The 18,567-nt window shown below is 33.8% G+C and overlaps 1 protein-coding gene across 1 annotated transcript in view; it reads right to left on the bottom strand.

Moving 5' to 3' along the window:
• GSTCD (glutathione S-transferase C-terminal domain containing) overlaps positions 1-18,567 on the bottom strand; it is a 186,450-nt gene that overhangs the window by 6,064 nt on the left and 161,819 nt on the right. Inside the window, exons 6-10 of the mRNA XM_037830384.1 lie at positions 18,281-18,396; positions 18,084-18,128; positions 16,010-16,138; positions 5,539-5,672; positions 3,100-3,130 (exon numbers count right to left, since the gene is read on the bottom strand). Of these exons, the coding sequence (XP_037686312.1) occupies positions 3,100-3,130; positions 5,539-5,672; positions 16,010-16,138; positions 18,084-18,128; positions 18,281-18,396 (455 nt within the window). The remainder of the gene's footprint in view (positions 1-3,099; positions 3,131-5,538; positions 5,673-16,009; positions 16,139-18,083; positions 18,129-18,280; positions 18,397-18,567) is intronic.

The raw sequence follows: 18,567 nt of genomic DNA, 5'->3' as shown, positions 1-18,567 counted from the left end.
AAAAAATAGCTCATTTTTCTGGAGATCTGTCCTATTCAATTGAATATGGTACTGCACAAACAGTACTTTTAAAATCAAACTTTCAGGAAATGGTACTCAAGAACTTTTTTACCCTCCAAGTATACTGTTCTTCAGATGTAGTTCTTAAGAACAGATGCATGGAAGATCCCCAGGCCCATGTTTGATCAGTAGCTTTTAGTTGAAGTATGACAACGGAATTGTTTTGTGATTTTAACATGTTAAATTAAAAGATCTAAAATTCACTTATATTTTTCCTTTAATAAAATTTGAGTCTTAGGAATGTAGCTGCATGAAAACATTCTTAGCGGTTTTCATGCTACCAGAAGAAAAGGAAGTGGTGTAGAAGATCACTAATTTGTGGCTTCCCTGGGATCCTGGGCAGAGTGCTGTCTACTCTTCTGCTTTTCCTGACTCTTCCCTCCATTAAGTCTCTTTGGAGGAGGAGTGTGGCTCTCTCACTCTCCTCTCTGCTCAAATGGCTGCAGGAGGTGGATCAATTTTTGCTTTAAGACAAACCATAAAGAGAACCTGAGGATTATTGCTTGTGCTTAACAATTTTAGGAAAGGTTCCATTAATGAAAAAAATGAGGTTTTAAAGGAACAGGCTGCTAATGAATTTGCACAGCACTTTTAGATCCTCAAGGAACCAAAGCTGAGCGATTAGGCAGAGTCTAAATGAATGCAATGTTCCTATGACAACTGTTCGATCAGATGCAAACTCCAAGTGTGTCAATGATATCACCTGCAGGCTTAACAAACAGATTTAACTCAGATTCATCATTTGTCTCTAGTCTTTTGTGCATTAAATTTGAGGCCTCCATTTTTAAATAAGGAAACTAACGTAATTGTGGCATAGAGGTTCTTTTTAAAGGAATATCTTTGTCCCAACTTTTATATATTAAAAAACCCACTTTAATGCTTACTCTAAAATTTAGTGGCAATAGATAGGAAGCTAGTAAAATGGTTCAAATGGATAACTTTCTTTAAGCTCCCACAAAGTACCTGGCATCAACTAGGCACAAAGGGGAAGAAGAAGAATTTAGAATTATATGATTTGAAGGAAAGACAAGCAAACACAACCTTTGTCTCAAGGTATTTGTAAAACAGGATATACTTCACATAAATGTAATTTCAAGGCAATCACAATCTTAGACAAGGTTCATTTCTCTTGTTTTGGTATGTTTTACCATATTCTACTGGAATTATTTGTGTGTGTGTTTTCCTCAGTGGAGTTAATTTCAGAAAGGGCAGGGCAGAGCACATAGTAGTAACTAGCAAAGGTATGCTGGCTAAATTGAACTGTGGATTCACTTCCAAAGTGACTCTCAAGATACTTGGGCACTAAGTCCATTTGATTCTGCCTTCCATCCCCACAACCACAGTTCAGTTAAGAAATGCTTAGATGTCACCTTGCCACAGTATCCAAGAAGCTAAGACTTCTCTATAAAGCCTTCACACTTGAGGGCCTCAAAAGGGCTGGTGGCCAAGCAGCTATGGGGGGTTATGGGAGAAAGAGGAGGTAAAGATGATGAACTGGAGGACAAGGGAGTTTCTGCTTTCTGGAAGAGCCTGGGTACCCTTCAGGAATTTTACATTCTTTTTCAGCCAGCAGTGAGTCTGCGTCTCCTATAGTGGTACCCTACCTCCACATCACACTAGAATTTTCCCATGCTATCCCCTCAGAGTTTGCTTTACCTAGCATCACTCAAAGTGGTGGAGTGGTAGTGGTGGTTAAAAACAGGGGTCTAGTCCCCTTCCCCCAGTTCATTTCCCCCCTTATTGGCAGGGCTTTGTAATAAAAAATAGGTGAGGTGTTTTGAATTCTCTGAAAATAAAGTTGCCGAGATCCAAATGTTTCCCAAAAACCTTAAAGCTCCCTAGAATATGAGAACTTATCATATAATAGGTAAAGGCAAGAAATATTTTGGTTCTGGATGAAAGCATGAACCCCGAAGTTCTTCTCCTCTCCTTACGTTTCTGTGTGAACCTGTATGGAAAGGGGTGGCAAGATGGGGAGAGGAGTGAGAGACAGAGTTGGATGGCCTAGAAGACACTGTCGGATGGAGAAGAAGGTAAAATTGCTAAAAGGGGCAGGAGAGGTGGTGGTGATATGTAAAATGAGAATATATGTTTTTAATGAGTCTGTGCCATTAGTAGAATTAACTGAACCAAGAATCCAAACTAATTTATCAACTTGTAATGGAAATTATTTATGTATTTCTTTTAAATATTATCCTCATTTCTTCAACTGCATTATATCATGTTATTGACCTATTAATTAGTGATGATGCTCAGAAAGTTGGAAACTGTTTTGCTCAGATACGTGACTCAACACTATGTAATGCTCCACAGGCTATATCTGGCTCCAACATGTTTTTGTATGGCTCATAAATTAAGAATGGTTTTATAATTTTAAAGGGTTGTAAAACAACCACCACCACCACAAAAAACAATTACAATGACAACGTAGAATAATAGGTGACAGAGATTGGATGTGGCCTGTAAAAACTAAAATATTTGCTATCTGGCCTTTTACAGAAAAGTCTGTCCCTGTTCCAGATGATCTTTCCAAGGATGTTTGTATAATCAATAGCCTTGGAAGATAAAGAGAGTGTCTCCCACTGGAGCAAAGGGCAGACATGTTTATTGCCCATTATAAAAGATTTGGGTTTTGTAAGCTCAGAGTTTATTCCTGTGATACAACTCTCTCTCTGTGTAGGCATTACCTGGCCCTTTTTGTGCTGCCTTTTGAGAAGTGGGTCTTGGGGAGACAGTGCAAAAATGATGCAACCCTGACTACTGCTCTCATCATGAGCATTAAGCTATCTTTGTTTCCTACTTAAAAGTCACATTATCTTCTGCCAGCATCCATGAAAGTGTGACACGCAGACCCTTCACAATTCTTGTCAATTACTTGAAGAGCTAATCTGGATTTTTTTTTTTTTAAATGCCATATTAGATGCCCATGAGTAATTCAAATATAACTGTTGATTATAAACTCCATTTGAAATTTGAGAGGGGTTAATATAAAGAAGGGATAAAAAGTGTACTAGGAAAACATCTAGATATTAAAGGTACCTTGTATGATAAAATTTCCTTGAATTGCTCACTGAAATAGAAAACAGAATTAGTCATCATTTTAAATACCACATATTAAGAATAGAAATAATTTTGAAATTAAATTTTAAATGAAAATATGTATTCTGTTTGAAAAGTACAAAGTACTATCCCAAAGTACAATTGATTCTCCTTATTTGCAGTAGTTATGTTTTATTGTCATTGTGAATAACGAATTAGTGGCTACTGAACCCTTTGCTCCTCGGGAAAATACAGAAAATATCAGATCCTCTGATACCAACATTTTCATCAACTGACCAACACCTAAACTCATTTATGTATGTTTCTGTTTAAAGACACTTATTTAATATACATTGTTGATTCAATTAACATTGAACTCATGGCCAACAGCATTATTATAACTAATGCCTGAATGAAGCTTTTCTAATGGTTTTCCTCCATAAGGCACATCACAGCCTTCTTGTGCTTAGGAACACTACCCAGCACTTCAGCTCTTGGGTGCAATTTTAAACAGCAAAAGCATCAACAAAAAGCACAAAAATGTGAAAAATGTGACACTAAATATCCTGCCAAAAGGACACTTGTTTACAGGATAAAAGCTGAAACAAGAAGACACAGTATCACCTTGTTTGACCTTAGCTGGGAATGTGTGCATCAGGTGACTCAAATTTTTTGCCATTCTGCACAAATGACTGCAAAAGTGCCCCAAGTGTCGATCTGGGAGTAACAAAGAAATTTTAGAGAGTAGGTGAATTTGAAAACTCAAAATCTGTGAATAATGAGGATCGACTGTGAAAACTATGTCAGTTTAAAATGCCTTTATAAAAACACAGAGACATATCATATGCAATATGTTATTAATTTTAAGGAATTTCTTTCACAGATTATTTACACCGTTAGAGAAGTGTAATGTTTTCTCTCTCCCTCATAGGGTGCACACAAGTTGAAGAAGCCAGTGCTGTTGCAACTATGAAAGATAAACATATATCCCATAAACATTATGTCTTTTATTAATGCTGTAACCCAGGCTCTTGATTACATCATTCAAAAACATGTATATTTGATGCTAACTTCATATTAGCACCAATTAGTCTGTTTACAATTTGTACTTGTCTCTACATATCATCGAAACAGTATGGTATTTATAAATTCCCTACTTTATCCTTAGTAAGTGGGAAAGATCTTATAAACAAAGAGAGAAACAAAACTTTCTAGAGACATCATTTCTAAGGACAAGGGGAAAATGTCAGTAAATCTACAGGGGAGTGAAACAATTGACATTGAATTGAGACCTTAAATTAGACTGCAGACTGAAGAAGTCACATTAACATTCTTAAGATTCTTTATAAATTACATTATAGACTTACAAATTTCTTGATGGGTTGTAAAAATATACATCTTATTTGTGTGTATTTAAAATAAAATGAAGTTTCAACTATTGAATAAGTCTCAAATTTTATTTTATTTCTTGGTTTTCAGTAGTTCCTTTGGCTTTCTTTCAACTAGTTGTAAGCAGCACTAAAGAACAAAACCTTGAAAGCTGAAGGAAAAGAAGCTATTATTTGTATTTTGTTACTTTAAGCTACTTATATAGACTCCTTTAAGAATAAATTCCAATGGAAATATTCTAAGGTTTTTTCTAAAAGTAACAATGCAACTAATTAAGAAATCTCTTTTTTACATGCACTAGAATAGACTTCCCACAAGTAACAATATTTTGATATATCCTATAATTAAAGTGACCATCATGATTCTCAAAAACTATGAATTAGAGAATGAAATGTCATAAACACAAAGAGAGAGGCCTTCCTATTTATTGGGTTAAAGGGGTGACAAATAAATGTCTTCCTCTATTAGGTGAGATAAGGAGGCCTGTAAAAATGGCTGCCAAGCTTTAGATTTAATCAACACCCATGGGCAGTATTAAAAAATACAACTGCTACTACTGTAACTAGCAATAGTTCACCTTTATTGAGTGTTTCCATTATGCCGCTTCTAAGTGCTTCACACATCCCATTAAATTCTCACGAAAACCTTGGATACTCTTATAATTCCCACTTTGTAGAAGAGAAAATGTAGGCAAAGAGTTTAAGTAACCTGCCTGAGGTGAAAGAACCTCAGAATTTCCACCTAGGCAGTATACTTCCTATACACTTAATCACCAAACTCTACTCCATCTTGTAGATGATCCTTTAATTTCATTTGGAAGTACACAGAGAAGTGCAGAAGCTGTCAGACCTCTTGTCTACTGACTCCTAGATGCAATCAGGGATGCAAATAAAGGATATCGTCTCTTTCCTATGTGATTTATAAACACTACTTGCCATTGTGGAAGGAAGAAATGAGCTCAAAACTGAAATCTCAGCAATTTTATATCAAATACATTTTGCCCATTAGTTTACCCCATATTGGTGTCTTAGAAAGTTTGCTAAGTTTCACCTTTTTGGAAAAGTAAACTTCGAGGTGTTCTGAATGAAGCCATAACAGCAAGGGCATGTGACAAAGGAAGCCCGTGTTTTGATGCAGTGCTCAATCACCATGTCTGTTGCCACTCCACAAGCATGCAACGCCACCTGGAAAACAAAACCAGCCCATAACACTAAGTTCCTTCTTAACTAACAGCACTAATTTTTTTTTTTTTTTTTTTACTTTTTGTGAGGACTGATCCTCAAGAGGTTTCAAGTTACCAGAATTATATTCTATAATGATTTAAATATTCCTTATTTAGACAAACCAAAGGACTACTTACCTATTTATATTAAGTAAGAAAATTAAGCAAGGGTAAAGGTTAAAAGATTACAAAAATGGAATAACTGCAAATGAAGCATAGATTCAGACAGTGGGAAATTTGACATATTAAATGTGGCAAATTTAATATGCATGCATGTACAAACTAGTGCTCTTGTTGACCATGAATTTAGTTCAATTGTAGCCCGTGGCAATTTCCAATACAGAATTCTGGTTGGCTGTGTGACTCTGGGCTACCTAAAATTTACTTCTTTGGACCTACATCTCTTCAACTCTAAACTATGGTTAACAATGCTAACATATCACAATGCTGTTCTAAAGATTAAATAAAAATGTATATGAAAACATTTTGTCAAATGCTATATGAATATAATCTAGCCAGTGTTACATAAAAACTGATCAAATCACATTTATATAGCACCTCTCAAAGTGTTTTCATATAATAACAATCCTTAATGTTGAGTGATGAATTGCATGAACTACTTTTAACAGTTTATTTAAAAAGGGAGGAATGAAATTATGAATTGCAATCATGATAGGGCTTCAATAAATAATTCATGAAAACAAAACTCTAAAATGATTAAAAAATATGTTTTCAAAATATACGCTCTTAAATATGTCTACATGGCCTGACAAGTTAATGTATACAACTGTGAAAATTATTAAGCTAAATAAAGCAAAATAATACTTTATGAAGGAAAATCAGATGTGTGGATCTTAAAAGATGTACTATCACATTTTTCTAGAAAAATGCTCAGCTCTCCATTTCATTTTGGACAAATTATATTGAATTGTAATTGTCCCTTCTAGGGACAGATCTCTTACCAATTTTAAGGTAGGAGGGCTCTCAGGGGGAATAGAAGGAGATTTTCTGGAAATTTCTGGATGAAAAGTATAAGCCAGATTCTCCTTCTGAACTGGAAAATCAAAAGCAATGATATATTGGGTAGAGAAAAGTAATATCTCTGCTCTCAACTCATCTTGAATTCTCGTCTCCTTCCAGGCTTAGATGGGCTCCCTGGAAGTCAACTATCTCGATGGTTGCTGTCAACCCACCTTTCTCCTTTCACTCGGAAAACAGAGCCAAGAAAGGCTATCATCCAGTGAAAACAGAAACAACTATAGGGTAATTAGGGGGAAGAAAGAACCTTGATTTCTCATCTTCCTCTTTTATTTCATCAGCTTGGAAAAGTAAAAATCAGGCTAACTCTTTTTTTTTCTCTCTTTCCCCCCCCTTTATTATAGAAGATGTGGGTTTACAAAGCAATCATGCATAAAGTACAGGATTCCCATATACCACCCCACCACCAACACCTTACATTAGTGTGGAACATCTGTTATGATTGGTGATAGCATATTTTTGGAGTTGTATTGTTAATTAAAGTCCATGGTTCAACTTAGGTTTTATGTAGTCTCGTTCCGTGAATTTTTTTAATAATCTATTGTTACCTTATATACAATCTAGCATTTTTCCTTTCAATCATATTCAGATATATATTTCAGTGCTGTTAATTGCATTCACAATATTGTGCTACCATCATCATCATCCATGACCAAAACATTTCCATCATTACAAATTGGAAGTCTGTACATTTTAAGCCTCATCTTAGTTTCATGAGTAGCTGAAGGAAAACTGCAGATGCATTTTTCCCTGGAGGAAGAAAGAAGAGAACTAACACTCACTGAGTGCCCTTTATGTGATGGCACTATACTGGTTGATTGAGTGCAGATCTTTCTATGCTCACAACAACCCTGAAGGATTTTATTATCTCCATTTCAGAAGTGAGGAAACTAAGGCACAGGGAAATTAAGAAATTGTCCAAAATGAAGCAGCTATGAAGCAGCAGGATCCTGACCCTAAACAATAATTACATGAAGCTGCTTCTCCACAAAACCCTCTGAAGCTCTTAACAAAGAAAAATTTACACAACTTACTTTTATATGTCTCTCCTTTACTTACATACAGTTTATTTCCCTCATTTAAACAAAATAACTAAAAACAAAGGACTATTTACACAATAGATTTTAGGTCTAATAGATATTTTGCATCACATACTCCTTACTTCCACTGTCTTGAAATGCAGGTCAGAAATAATAAGCAAATAACAAAGAGAGATATAGACCAATGGAACCATTTGAATATGGAAATTTAGCTTACAATAAAGGTAGCATTTCAAACCAGTGGGGGAAAAGATGTGCTGTAGTAGTCAATTTTGTGCATCATCTTGACTAGGTTATGGTATCCAGTTGTTTGCTCAAACACTGGTCTAGATGTTGCTGTGAAGATATTTTGTAGATGGGATTAGAATCTACAATCAGATGACTTAGAGTAATAATGTTGGTGGACTTCTTCTAATCAGTTGGAGACCTTAAAAGCAAAGAACTGGGGATTCCTGATATAAGACGGAATTCTATCTCAAGATTATACCCTCCACTCCTTCCTCAGCCTAAGAAATTTGAATTCAGAATTCAACAACACTCTTTCCAAAATTCGGAGCCTTCAGTTTGCCCTACAGAATTTGGATTTTCCAGTCCCTACAAACATGTGAATCAATTCTTTAAAATAAATCTCATAAATTCCTTATAACAAAGAAGAATATACATATATGATATATATATATATTATTTTAATTACTGTGATGGTTAGGTTCAGTTGTCAGAACCAGGAAATGCTTTTTTATATATATGACACATTTTTCCTTCCACTTCAAGAAAAGAGTATTTGTTGATTCTGAATATAAGGCATATTTTGAAACACATTAAGACTATGCTTTATTAATACCCCAAAACGTAAGATTGTGTTAGCTGTATTTATTGCTCTAATAGGCTCCGTGTCCTATTTATTTTCCTTCTGTGATTCATTTAACTTTTTTTGAGCCTCTTCCTAGCTCAAACCACTCATACAGGTATTGTAATTCCCCATTTTTCAAATGAAGAATCTGAGACTCAGAAAGGCTAAGTGACTAGTCCAAGATTACGAGTGGTAGAGCAGGAATTTGATTCCAAAGCAGAATATCTCTTCTTGTCATCCCTGCTCCCAAGCAGTCCTTTCTTTATATGTGGGTCTGGACAGGGTGTCACTGACTGGACTCTATTCTCAGCTCTCACATTAACTTCTCATGTCACTGTTCCCTTCTTGGAGCCTCAACTTTTCTACCTGTAAAATGAGAAGGCTGAGCTGAATGATCTCTAAACCTGCCCTAGCTGAATCATGCTCTTAGCCTTTGCTTTTCAAGGCAAATTTTTAACCATGTGTTCCGGTTTGCTAATGCTGCCGTTATACAACATACCAGAAATGTATTGGCTTTTATAAAGGGGATTTATTAGGTTACAAATTTACAGTTCTAAGGCTACAAAAGTGTCCAAACAATTTTTTATTTAAAAAATTTTAATAAATTTAAATTTATTTAATTTAAAAATTTTTTAAATTCAAATAAATAAATAAATAAAAGTGTCCAAACGAAGGCATCAACATGAGGATACCTTTGCTAAAGAAAGGCTGATGGCATCTGGAACACCTGTTAGCTGGGAAGGCACGTGGCATCTCCTGGTCCTTTGCTCCTGGGTTCTGGTTTCAAAATGGCTTTCTCCAAAATGTCTCTGGGCTCCTGTCTCTCTCAGATCTTGTGCAGACTTGCTTGTTCTTCCAAGCCATTTCTCTCTAAGCATTTGGGGGTCCTCTCTTAGCTTCTCTGTGGCAAACTCTGGGCTTCATCTTTCAGCTTAGCATCTCGAAACGTCTTTCTGTCTGCATCTCCAAGTGTTTGGGTCTGTGTCGGCTCTTAGCTTCTCCCGGGGCAAACTCTGGATTACATATTTTAGCTTCTCTCCAAAATGTATCTCTCAGTTTATCTGAGCTCCTTCTCTCCATGTGCTCTCTTAAAGGACTCCAGTAATCTAACCAAGACCCACCCTGAATGAGCAGGTTCATACCTCCATGGAAATAATATAAGCAGAGTTCCCACAAACAATTGGGTGGGTCACACCTCTATGGAAACAACCTAATCAAAAGGTTCCACCCAACAACATTGGATTAAAAGATATGGCCCTTCTGGGGTCCATAACAGCTTCAAACTGGCACACCATGGCTTTCCTAGACAAAAGCAGTCTTTGTCCCAACTGTGTACCATGTTCCCCTTCTTTAAAATCTTGTGCAACAATATTATAGTAATTGGCTTTAAAATTCAAATAATGTTAAAAGGCATGTCCCACCTCCCCATCCCTTAAAGAAAAAGAAAACTCAGCTACCCAAAACCAATGCTTTTCAACTTATGAATTTTTCTGAACTCTTCCTTTGTTTTTCTATATAATAAATGTGTATTGCTATCTCCTGATTTGTCAATATTAGGCATTATCTATTGAATTCCCATTATAGGAGATGAGGATTTTTTTTTTTTTGCACATTTGTACATCCTGTTTCCGTTTCCCATCGTCCTAATATAATCATCTAAATTTTTAGTTAAATGTTCATACAATGTTTTTTATTACTATGGCTCTGTATATTCTGTTCACTGCTGGTTTAGGTTGTGCTGTACAATATATTCTTTTTAAACATTTAAACTTTTTCTACCCTGCAGTTCTGTAAAATGTTTTATAAAACAATTTTCCACCTGTGAAAATTGTCCAGTAATTGGTCAGTTCCATTTTTCTCTCCTGAAGACATCTTTCCTGGGTCCTTCTGACCTTTGATTACAATATGGACTCAAAGCTTTCTAGGCTTGTTGCCCAGTTCTTGTCCTGAGATTTTCCTATTGCATTTCATTAAGAATCCCCCTCCCTCTCTCTTGTATTGGACACTGCATATGCCTTTTACTTGTTTACTTTTGATTTAGTGGAACACATATTTTAGTAGTTTCCAGGAAAATGGTGCATGTTATATACATTTTTTTGAGACAGTGAATGTCTGAAAATTTTCTTTATTTTACCTTCATACTTGATTAATGGATTGGTTAGGTATGAATTTTAAGCTGGGAATTTTCCTTTATGATTTTTAAGGTATTGCTGTTGCCTTCCGTGTTCCTGTTGAGTAGTGTGACGGTATTTTGATTCCAAATTCTTTGTATATGATCTTCTTTTTCTCTCTCTGGATACTGTTAGGGACTTTTCATTCTTAGTGTTCTGAAATGTGCCTAGATTTAGGTTGTTTTTCAAGTGAGTTTTTCAATCAAGAGAAAAAGTTCTTTATTATTGGCATATTTTCTTATATTACTTTGATACTTTCTTCCCCACCATTTTATTTGTTTCCTCTTTTCTGAGTAATTGAAATTCTTGGACTGAGTCTCTAATTAAAAACAAAACAAAACAAAACAAAAACCACAACTGCTTCTTTCCAGTTTCTATTGGTCTTTTTTAGGGGAGTAGGTGAAAATGATGTCCTACACTTAATCTTATGAATTTCCTATTTATTTTTTATCCTGGCAAACATTTTTAATTTCCAAAAAGTTCTTTCTTATTCTCTGATCATCTCTTCTCTTTTTTCTTATTTTTTATTCTATCCTTGTTTCATTAATGCAATATATTTTCTCCCTGAATAAGGTCCTTTGTCATGTTTGTTGCTTTAGTTTCTCATGTTTGGTCTTCCTTGGCTGTCCATATTAAAGACTGAAACATTAAAAAGCTGATTGGAAGTTCTGAATGAAAGGGTAAGGATTAAAGACTGGTGGGCTACACTAGTGACTGGGTGATCAGGTGGCTTTTTTTTTTTTTTTAAATTACAGCTATACTGTCTGTAGTTATTTTCTCTGTGGATAGTTCTATTTCTTCAGAGGATCTTTTAATCCGCTTGATTCTAAAGTTCTGGGAATTAGAGGACTAAGGGTGGGGGTCAAGAGAAGATGCATCATTCAGTATGTCAATTCTCACTTAGTTCCTGTTTTCAGTATGGCATATCACCCCTGCCCTCCTCTGTACATAGTATACCTATACTTGGAGTCCTTCTGGTTCAGTTTCTTCAAAGAAAGAAAGTTGAAATCTAATTATCTTCCTCTATTTTGCTTTAACAATGATATTTTTTAAAAATTGTGTTTGCACATAATTTCTCAAGTTTCTTATCTTTTAAAACAAGGATTATATAATTTACCCATTAAAAGTTTCTGTAAGTTTCTATAATTGTACCTGCTTATTCTAATTGTACACTAACATATATAACTTGAAATGAGCTTGTAATTAAGCACTCAGCACTGTTAAATCATGAGCAATCATTAAAATTACATTAAAGGCAAAACAGAAAAAAGTAAATGCCAATACTAAAAAATAACTGTTTTGGGATTTCGATACATACTGATAAATAGAAAATATTCACCAATACTGTTACATATCAACACCTTATCATCTGGTTGAGATTACTGTATGCTATTGTAGGAATTATCCAACTCAATAGTTTGGGGGGCAGGTTGCTTAGTCTTAACATAAGTTTTGTTTTTTAATACAAAGTGTGTGTATTCCCATAGTCATGGCCCATTCTATAATAATGGTTGAGAACAAGTCTTTTGTAATATTGACAGCAGGGTATCAATACATTGTAAATTAGGTCTTAAAAAGTTTAATCTTGTAGAGTAAATTTTCACAATAATGAGGATTATGTATTCAATAATGGACAAGAAGGCAATAATATGTCTTTAAATAAATAGCTGTAAAAACTAAATAGTCCTAAAAAAACATACACTTTTACAAACAATCTTTTGTAACTTGCCCTTAAGGGTATGGTAATCCATTCATACTCACTTCAGGGTAATGCAGTTATATATGCATCTTGAAACATGAAAAAAAAAAAAACCTTGTATGTTTCTATAATAAATACTTGTTTTGAAAGAAATTATATATGATATGATATCTTATATGTTTAGAATTATTTTACATACTTTCTAGTAATCCTTAGGGCTTTAGCATTTCTTGGCTAAAAAAAGCATACACACACACATAGAAATATATCTTTATGAATTAAAAAATAATAACATTAAATGTGGAAATTTTTGAAAATATTAAAAATAAGAATTATTTGTCAATCACAGCATATAGAGATAGCCACCTTTAAAAATATATATATATATATCAACATAAATTCCTCCCATCCTTTTTAATGCAGTTTTTACGTGGTTGAGATTACACTATACAGAATAAGAGGCCCAATTTATTCAGTACTTCCCAAATTCCAGACAACCTAAGTGCTTCACGTACATTATATCAACATAAGAATAATCATATGAACCAGCTATATTATTATGCTCATTATAGATGAAAAATGTAAGAATTAGCAAGTTTAAATAAGTTGCCCAATGCCATACAACTAGCAAGTGGTCAAGTTGGGATTTTAATACAAGATTGCCCAATGTTAAAATTCATGCTTTCATCCATTATAATACATAATTCTATTTCTTTGTTTACCATTATAACTAATTTTTCATGCCCTTAATAAATCATTGCAAATATCATGTAAATGAAAATCTTCAAGTCTCCTATATAAGTAGGCCCAACTCATTGAAGCTTTGAAGCCAATGAGTAATAACATTTTAAAAATCTTTGCAAATTTCAACAGCAAGAATGGAATATCATTGTTCAAATAACATGAATTCAATTACTAGAGACTTTTTATATTTTTATATGCTTCTTAAACATTATATTCTAAAGAAATATATTTTTCAAATAAGCACAATGTAAATCAGAAACTGTAAAATGACTTTTTGGAACAAACAGTATTACCTCATTGATTCTGGTAATATGGTGGAGGTATGGTAGAGGGGGAAGATCTTTGTGAAAGATCTGAAAATATTTTGATTTGTTCTCTTTGAGATGCTTTCAAATCAAACTAGGTTAACAAAGTTAATAAATCTATTTGCTTTCACCTGATACAAGTTGTTTTATTAATGAAGGATATAAGAATAACAATAACTATTTTAATACATATATATGTGAATTCATATATATGAAATATATATTTGTTTAAAGTTCCTAAAGATAGCTGGCTGTAAGAGTTTAAAATTCTCTGCTTAAAATCTTGTTTACATCATTAATTTTTATATCTAAGAAAACTAGTAAAAGAAAAAAGCATTTACTAAGCAAAGATCAATGCTAACCAAACCCTTATTTGAAATATTACAAAATCATGGATTAGTGTAGTTTTAATATATTTCCAATACTTGGTTATTCTGGTTTCTCCTCTAGCCACAACATTTCACTGGAATCTATTTAATAAAATAGTTAAGAGTCATTGATGCATTTAGTCTGATTTAAATAGTGACAATAACTCAATTACCTTCTAGGTATATTATTTTCTTGAGTGAAGCTAATTTTGGTTTAACTCTCCATATAATTTTAGTTCATTTTCTATATACCTTGACAATGGTAATTATAGGAGGAAAATGAAAAGAAATCTATTATGGATACATTATTACAAAATATAGGAAAAATATCATTTCCAAAAAGACACATACACATTTAGTTGGTGTTAGTGAATTAGAGACCTTGGAGGTTATAAGAATTTGCCAAACTGATTTCAGCACCTGTGAACCATGGAAGAGCAAACAGATGTTTGGTGATAGACTGGGAATTTCATGTTTTGAGACATGAGCAAATGGGCAGCAATATCTTGCTTCTATAAATATTCTGTCTGGTGTATTAGCAACTAGGGATTGACTGACTGGTTTGTCTTGAGGGAGAAGCTGTAAACTTTACCTCAACATTTATATAAAAGCAAAGCTGCCTATACGTATATTTTTAAGTGAATTTTCTGAATTAGATGTTTGCATTTCCCTGAATTTTCTTATTAAGAATTACCCTAACTAAGAGTTTTCTTATTGACAGTTTACTTTTCTTTGTAGAGATTTGGCTTGAGATAACCAATCCAGATCACATCTACAAAGGAAACAGATTTCAGACTTTTCAGTCTGTAAAAAATAACAATAAAACCCACAAATTTGCAGTAGTTAATATTTACGAAATGAACGTCAATGGACAAAAATCAGAAGTAGGACAAAAATCAGAAGTACAACAAAAGGTCTGATCTTCTGAAATTGGACAAAAGGTTCACCCAAACAAACCCATACAGATGAAAGTGCAAATTATTATAACCATTCTGGGAAGTGACTTGGCAAATGCATCAAAAGCCTTAAAAGATGCTTGTGATTAGTAATTAAACTTTTAAGTAAATGACCCCTAGGAATCAGAAATTCAGGTGAAGATATATGCACAAGATATTCAATACAATAATAATTACATAATAGCAATTAAAGAAAGAAACATGATTAATGAGTAGGGTAAAGATTTAAGAGAATGTTCAGTTCAAGGAGGATCTATGTAGTATGATCTCAACAATGTTAATATATGTATAAATTGGCATTTGTATGTGTATTTAAATATATAAAGACCCAAAGGTTTTTGACAGTATTTAACTCTCAGTAGTAGGAATACATGTGATCTCTTCTTTATATTATTATGTTTTTTCTATAGTGAGCATATATTCCTATAAAAATCAGAAAAAAATTATTTAAAATGAAAACAAGCAACACTAGCAATAGTAACACCTTAGTGAAACAAATTCCACAAGAGAGCACAGAATCTTGGGTTTCAATGAGCTGGCAGAATCACGTTATTTTAGGTCTTCTTAGAAATACTGAACAATAACAATTTGATGTGAAGTGTTTAAAAAATAACCAATATTCTTTCTGTCTCTTGAGAGCTAAAAATATATATAGATATGAAATCGTAGCTAAAGAAAATAGTATCTAAAGGCAACACTATTATTTAGAAGTTACTAACAAGGTATTTTTCTCTTATTATCTTTGCTTTTCCGTTCTTTCACTGTCTTCTAAAAGTGAAGAATAAACTTAGTCAAGTTTATTCATTTAGTCATTCAATTAGTAACTATTTTTAAGCATTTGCTATGTGCCAAACATAGTTCTAGGCAGTAGAGATTCTGCAATGAAGAAATAAAGTTCTTTTACGGTGAAAGAATAAACGGTATCTCTATGATATAAAAACAAAATGCTATGGATAAAATAATATTCATTAATATGCTATACTTTATAAATGCGAGAAAATAAAAATTATCTATCTCTTTGTTTAGCAAAAAAACATAAAAATACCCCCGTTTATTTACTCTAAGCCATATAATTTTTCTTATTTAGCTAATTAAAGAAACTGAAATTGAAATTGCTTGATTACTTACCCCAATATTAAACATTCCTGTAAAATACTCCATATTAGCTTGAATGAACCAAATGTTGCTTAAACCTAGTTCATCACTTCTCTTCTTAGCATGAACTAATGATAATTCCTTGTTTTCTATTAATGTAACCTAGATTTCAGCCAGAAAACAATAGTTATCTTCAGTAATATAATTCAGACATTAGGACAGAGCATTATTACCATATTTCATATCTTTAATAATGTAGAAAATATTACATTGATCCTCTATCCTGTGCCAGGAAGTATGGCACATAATGGGGTACAAAAATGAACAAGGTTTTTGAACACTTGAAGTTCATAGTACACACACGTGATACAGGCAATCTTAATATAGTGTGACAAGTGCTCTAATGAAGGATATCAAGTGTGTAATGGGGTCACTCAGACTTGAGGACTAGGGAAGATTTTCATGGGGGAGATAACAATAACTGAGGCTGAAAAATGAATAGAAATTAGTTGAGGAAATGGAGGAGTATTTCAGACAGAGGGAGAAATACATATGATAGGTCAAGGTGAGAAAGAGCATGGTTTGTTTGAAGAACTGAGAAATTGGTATAGCTGGGGCACAGTATCTATGGAGGTGATGGTGGGGATGGGGGACAGGGTGCAGAGGGTGAAAGTGGGGCTAGAGAGGTTAAACAGGAGCCAGATCATACAGGAAATGGAAGGTTCAGTCAACTGTAATGTATAGTATGGATAGGTGGGGGAAAGGCAGAAGGCAGAATAACCAGCTAAGTGCCTCTAACAGTAATCCAGGCCAGAGAAGAAGGGAGTGGAGGTGGGGGTACCAGTTTGGATGGAGAGAAGTGAGCAGAGTGTTACTATCATTTCTAGTTCTACCTATATTTTGTCCTTTTGTTTGACCTTTGGAAAAACCTGGATCCTTTTATATAAAAAAACCTATCAGGAATAATACTTGCTGTCAAAGCCTCTCTAAGCTTCCAGGAAAACAATAATGAAGAGAGAAAAAGACCTAACATTCCTGACTATTTTTCCAGGGTTCTACTATGAGCTCTCTTCCTCTTAATCCAATCATGAAATTGTTGCTTTCCTTAATAATAAAACAGATATCTGTTCTGTTTCTCCCAGTATTCTTTGTTATTTTTGCTTTTTATTCTCAAAGAAAAGAACAACCCCAATCTCACCCTCATTATGTGGTTACATGTCATTCTGGCCAATCCGTGAGTCCTTCTGTATTTTTTTCTTCTGGAAGTATTCATTTTAGTTAGTTCCCACCTTCCAGAGAGCTCACAAGCAAAGGATCTGTCTGTGTTGAATTTGTATTTTTTTTTTAAAGATGGCATCAAATTCTAGACTTTTATGTTAAAATACGGTCATTGTGATGAATTGATTTAATGTGGCAAGATGGTAAAAACAGCACACTCTTCTAACAAACAATGGCAATGATTGAACAAGTTATGGTGCATTTATTCAAAAACATACTATGCAGTCCCTAAAAAATGATGATACTTAAAACTATTAACAATAGGGGAAAACACTTATGATACAATACTGAGGGAAAGCAGGGGACTACAATTGTATTTGCATTTTTATAATTTGTAATCATACATATCCACATAGACAATAACAATGAGAAAATGAGGAGAAAAGCATTGGATGTACCAGTGTGGTAGATGGGGTTTATTTTTTCTTCCTTAAATTTTTTTGTTACTGTTGTTACAATTTTGATGCAATGAATAAAAATCAGGACACCCCAAAAAACATGCTCAGCAAATTTCAGGAGCCAGTATTTCCAGTATAAAACTAGTTTGATCATATAATTTTATTTAACAATGGAACAGTCATTTCTTTTGAAAATTATTTTAAAATATAACCTTTTTTAAAAAAATTGAAAACTGTACTGTGGTCCTCCTTCACTTTTTTTCCTTAAGATTCTGAATCTTAGATGTTTACTTCAAAGAAAAAAGAAGTGTCTGTGCCACATATTTTACCTGGGTGAATGATTATAAATTCAAAGAACAGGGATAAGCCAGCCATGGCTAACAATTGTATAGTTTTCCAATGTTTCCTTTTATCTATTATTCAGACTTTACCTGGCATGATGGTAGCATGTGAGCAAGGACAATTCCAACATGGCCCTGAAAAGTCAGAAAAAGAGAGCAGTTAACTTTGTTTCCTGTAGCTTTTGCTCATTCTGAGCCAACATTCTTGCAACATAATACTGAATGTAATATTCTAAAGTTACATAGTCTTGGAAAGGCTGAAAAGGACAAAAGGAGAGATATAATACCCCACCACTGCAGAAATCCACAATTCTGTCACCAGGTTTGGCCTGATTTGTCACCATATAAACAAGATTGTTTAACTGTTGCTGTTTCCTCAAAGCTCGATCACTGGACATTTTACCTGGAAGACAAGAGAAGAAAATGAAGCATGTTTTGTGAGGGTCTGAGAAGACACACTTAGAATTGACTATCAGCATATAAGAGGAGGGGTGAATATATATATTTACAAAAGAATAAATTATAAAGCCCATATAATGGAATGAGAAGACTAGAGTATTGGAACCCAGAGATT

This window comes from Choloepus didactylus, chromosome 3, assembly GCF_015220235.1.
Source record: "Choloepus didactylus isolate mChoDid1 chromosome 3, mChoDid1.pri, whole genome shotgun sequence".
Lineage (NCBI taxonomy): Eukaryota > Metazoa > Chordata > Mammalia > Pilosa > Megalonychidae > Choloepus > Choloepus didactylus.
This window is presented reverse-complemented; position numbering and strand designations above follow the sequence as displayed.